Source organism: Haplochromis burtoni, unplaced genomic scaffold (genome assembly GCF_018398535.1).
Source record: "Haplochromis burtoni strain Fernald_Lab_line unplaced genomic scaffold, NCSU_Asbu1 Contig_297, whole genome shotgun sequence".
In the NCBI taxonomy this organism is placed as follows: domain Eukaryota; kingdom Metazoa; phylum Chordata; class Actinopteri; order Cichliformes; family Cichlidae; genus Haplochromis; species Haplochromis burtoni.
This window is the reverse complement of record NW_024582658.1, coordinates 761,316-765,650: the sequence shown is the minus strand read 5'-3', so window position 1 is coordinate 765,650 and position 4,335 is coordinate 761,316. Positions and strand designations below refer to the sequence as shown.

The following is a 4,335-nucleotide window of genomic DNA, read 5'->3' as shown; positions in this document are numbered from 1 at the left end:
GAAGATTCTTTTTAAACTAGCGGAGCCAAAAAACTAAAAATATGGAGTGGGAAATGAGCACAATGGGTCCACTTTAATGTTATTTAAGGTGCAAGACGTCAGAGCTTTGCAAATAAATACTGAAAAAAAACAAAAAACAAACAAAACAGAGAAGATTTTCAACAGTAATACTCATGAGAACCATGCCTTAGGAAGTGAAATTTAGGACGTGAATACGTTAACGAAGAGAGAACGGAGGTACAGCATCGCCCCTTTGAAGTGAAAGGCACTCATCAGCTTGATAACCTTTCGCGTCCCTACAAAAGCACAGCCACGCTCATTACTTATCAGATGTGTAGATGCTCTCACTGATAATCTTTGTTTTTTCTCCTGGGAACAAATTCAAATTCCTCCTCAGCCTGGCAAACTTCACAACCAAAATTCACAGTTTAAACAAATGAAAAACAAAACAAAACACAAACCCCAAAAACGGTGACGTCACAGCTGCTGACACTCACAAGCGAAAATCATCCCAGCATTCAAATCCTTTTCAGATAAATAAATAATTCAGTGTAGAGGCAGCGTCACTTGAATACATTTTCCTTTTCCTTGCCTAACTGAACAGAATCAGTCCTTATGAGAAGCATTCCCTCGTGACCTCCACTGTTTCTTCTGGAAGGTGAAAATGTCGTAATGCCGCCTCTTCACTCAGAAACATCAGGCAGAAAGAGCCGCTGGGAAAAACCTAAAAGGACAAAGGCTGACAGAGATTTCACACAGACATCTGAAGCTGAGTTTTCACGGCGAGAGGTGGATGATCACATCTGTGGCTCTGGGGAATCAGTTAGCCCTAAAGCGAGAGCTTCTTCTGGCGTCAGGCCGTTTTTCAGCGTCCGCCTCACTGTGAAGAGAAGACGCGGAGAGTCACCGTGCAGTCGTGTGATGTTTTCATGTTCTCCAGTTCTGCACTACGTACTAACTGAATGCATGCTCCAGGATTTATAATATACTGTAATTAACCTGCTGAGACTTACATCTGCTCTGCATGGGGTTTATTACAATCCATATCTCGGCTTTGGTAACAATCAACAAATAACAGCCATATTTACTTGGTTTTAAACAGAGAAATTAATGGTGAACATGTAATTAAGAGGCCATAAATAACCATTAAACTTATGCAGTTGAGTGCTTACATTAGAAATCTATTTTTTGACGTGAATAGGTTTTTTGAAATTGCATGTTTAAACATGCAGATGAGCTCCTAGCCATCTAAATTACCACCTCGGTATTTGCAAAGAGATGTCTAAGTATGAGATAAAGCCAAATTTCACTTTGTTGACTAATAGAAAAAATAAACTGTTTACACACGGAGGATTCTGAATATTACGTTTTATGACTTTATTTCCTATCAATGTGCTGCTAGAAAAAAATCAGGATCTGAAAGGTTCCAACACACAGGACCTGAGCTGGAAAGTCTGGTATGTAAAAACTTATATGTAAAAGCTGCTGAAGTAATGATTTCTGGCTCAGAGTATGTGGAAAACATATCTTCTACTCTGAGCACATTTAATGGAGACATTGGAGAGAAACGTGTATATTTGGCATGCAGAGTGGAGCAGCTGGGGGTTTATGAGAGCCTTTGACTCAAGCATGGGTTAGACTCCTTGATCCGAATGAGCGAATGAAATATACTCTCATTAAATATGCAACAACTTTCTGAAATTTCCAACAAATAAAATACTAAAATATACATCTAAGCAGACATTTACTAGTATGAAATAAAACATGTTTGGGAAGCAAAAAATAACTATATATATGTGTGTGTGTGTGTGTGAAAACTCGGTTTCATGTTAGACCCACCAGGCACCAGGTAGGTAATGTTTGGTTTTAGAAAGATAAGACAGATAAAACACCATGCTTGTGGTTTCAGCAGCAGGACTTTAATAACCACAGTGTGTCATTTAAGGATCTGTATAGAGTCCATCTTTTATATACAGTCTACAAACTGTACTCTACCTCATGTAGAAACAATTATGTTTTTGCCTGTAGTGACTTTAAGGTGCTTAATTTCCCTTCGCTTTCAGCTACTCTGATTGCTGTATTTAGCTTTATATTTATATGAAAGCAGTGTCATGGTTTTGAAGTGTTTTTTTTGTTTTTTTTGAAAAATCTCAAACTATATTTCACATATTTTTTCTTATGCTTGTTTCCAGATGTCTTCTTGGAGGTGTTACTCATCATCCACGGTGCAGTCTGCTTCTTAGATTAGATACATTTTCATGGTCATGCTTTCAGTTTGAAAACCTGATATATTCAGAACTTAAATTAGCGTGACATGTGCAGTTGGGACAGAGGTGAGCTCGTACATGATTTGCGGTTGGCCCTGGATCTCCTCCTCTCTCTGGGCTGGGTTCTGGTTCCTGGACCCTGAGTGGCTGACCTCACTATGCGCTCCATGATTTCGTCTGCAGCATCATCTCCACAGATCTGAGGGTCCTCCACAGGCGGAGTCCATGCCTGCATGCTGCGTCCTGCATAAACACGTGAGGAAATCTTTAGTAGGGAAATCCTTTCGAGTGACCCAACTCCAGAAATCTTCTTTCTCCCTTCCCCACCTCCTCGTCCAGGCCGTGACCTGGTCCGTGTCCGCAGTCCCGGCACGCCGCTGCCCTCCTTGTCACTGCCACTGAGGCTGGTTCTCAGCACCGCTTTCATGTGCTCGTGCTCTGCAGCATCCTCGGCATGCTCCAAACCCTGAGGCTGCTCAATTTCCTGACCCCCACTGGGGGCGCTGTTGTTGCTCCCTGCGCTACTCCGACCACACTGTTGGAGCAAGACGGAATCAAAGAGGATCAGAATTTAGCAGCTGAGTATTCTGAACTTTAACACGGCAAAGCACCAAGAAAAACATCCAACTGCAAACAGTACAGTGCCTGGTGCCTTTGACGTATCGTTTAGTCGTTTAGATGCAGTTAGTGGATTCATGCACACAAACACACACACAGTTGATACCTCACGCTCCTCTTCATCATCAGACTATGGGAGAAATAAAGAGTGAAAGTCAAAGAATAGTTGCGAATAGAATAGAATAGAATGAAGCGAGAAAGATGAAAAAGCAGCACTTCAGTTTGAAGAAGAAAACAAGAACAAAAAGGGGTTGGAAGTGTGTGCGTGTGTGTGTGTGTGTGTGTGTGTGTGTGTGTGTGTGTGTGTGTGTGTGTGTGTGTTTGAGAGAGAGAAATACTCACAGGAGTGTTTACGTCCATGATCATCTTTCCTCGGGTCTTGTTGCGCTCGCGATGGTCGGCTCGTTTCTGTTTCTGCTGCAGCACACGCTCTCGGGTGGTCCGGTACTCCAGCGCAAACTCGCTGAGGATTTTACTGAACCTGTGGACGCTGATCTCTCTCACACTGTAGGCCGGATGACCAAGGAACAGCAGGAAGGAGTGGAACCTGAAAGGAAGAAGATGAGGGTGATGGCAACTCTTCCTACCTCCTGTTTTATGTGTTGCACTACACAGATTTCCTCATTCACACAGCACAGTGTTGGTTTTAGTAGACTAATTAGTTTTGTTTGTTTTTTTTGTGGTAAACATCAATAATACATGATTCAAACTGTGAGACGAGCTACCTGTTGATGATCCTGCGGTGAACAATCTTAAGGATGATGATTCGCTCTGCGCAATCTTTGAGGAAGTCGGACATCTTCTGCTTCAGCTGGGGCTTCATCTCGTGCTTGGCAATCACCTTCAGGTGGTCCCACGAGGCTTTGCAGCGCCGCTCCATTTGACACAAGTTCTCCTGCAGCTGGTCAAAATCCACCTGTTGAAAAAAACGTTTATACAATCCAATTCAAATTACTCAAACACAGGATATCTTAGTGCCCAGGGGCGTAATTTCCAGGGAGGTTTGGGGGTTTATGGCCCCCCCAATAATCAGACCCAACCAATATAACCCCCCAATAAAATTAGGAATTATCTTGCATAAATAGGCTGTTGATTTTCTTTACTTATTTCAGTTATTACCAGCAAAATAGTTGCACGTTTAATCATCTGGGAATTTACCCAGATTTATTTATTTATTTAGACAGAGATCTTGACCTCCCCAATGTTCAGCACAAAGTTATGCCGATGTTAGTGCCCATTTACAAGATTTCTGTAAAATGATACTAAAGATTTAAAGAATGTCTATATGTGTGTTCATCTTTATGTCCTCGGCTTATATTGAATTTTATTTCAAAAATGATTCTCAGTTGTCTGGATGAACAGCCCCTCTAATGGTTTCAGGTCCATTTTAAAGTCCACTTACCATTTATATAGGTGTTCCACAGGGATCTATTCTTGGACCTCTTTTATT

The 4,335-nt window shown here is 41.7% G+C and overlaps 1 protein-coding gene across 6 annotated transcripts in view; it reads right to left on the bottom strand.

Annotated features, from left to right (window-relative positions):
- Positions 1-439: 439 nt before the first annotated feature.
- Positions 440-4,335, bottom strand: part of fhod3a (formin homology 2 domain containing 3a) — a 91,349-nt gene continuing 87,453 nt past the window's right edge. For 5 of the 6 annotated variants that reach the window (XM_005940890.3, XM_005940891.3, XM_005940894.3 and 2 more), the window contains 6 exons: positions 3,611-3,801; positions 3,228-3,432; positions 2,992-3,015; positions 2,595-2,802; positions 2,346-2,510; positions 440-880 (listed from right to left, as the gene is read on the bottom strand). In XM_005940890.3, coding sequence (XP_005940952.1) covers positions 798-880; positions 2,346-2,510; positions 2,595-2,802; positions 2,992-3,015; positions 3,228-3,432; positions 3,611-3,801 — 876 coding nt within the window. In that variant the 3' untranslated portion in view covers positions 440-797. The remainder of the gene's footprint in view (positions 881-2,345; positions 2,511-2,594; positions 2,803-2,991; positions 3,016-3,227; positions 3,433-3,610; positions 3,802-4,335) is intronic. The other variant, XM_005940892.3, reaches the window with a different exon arrangement.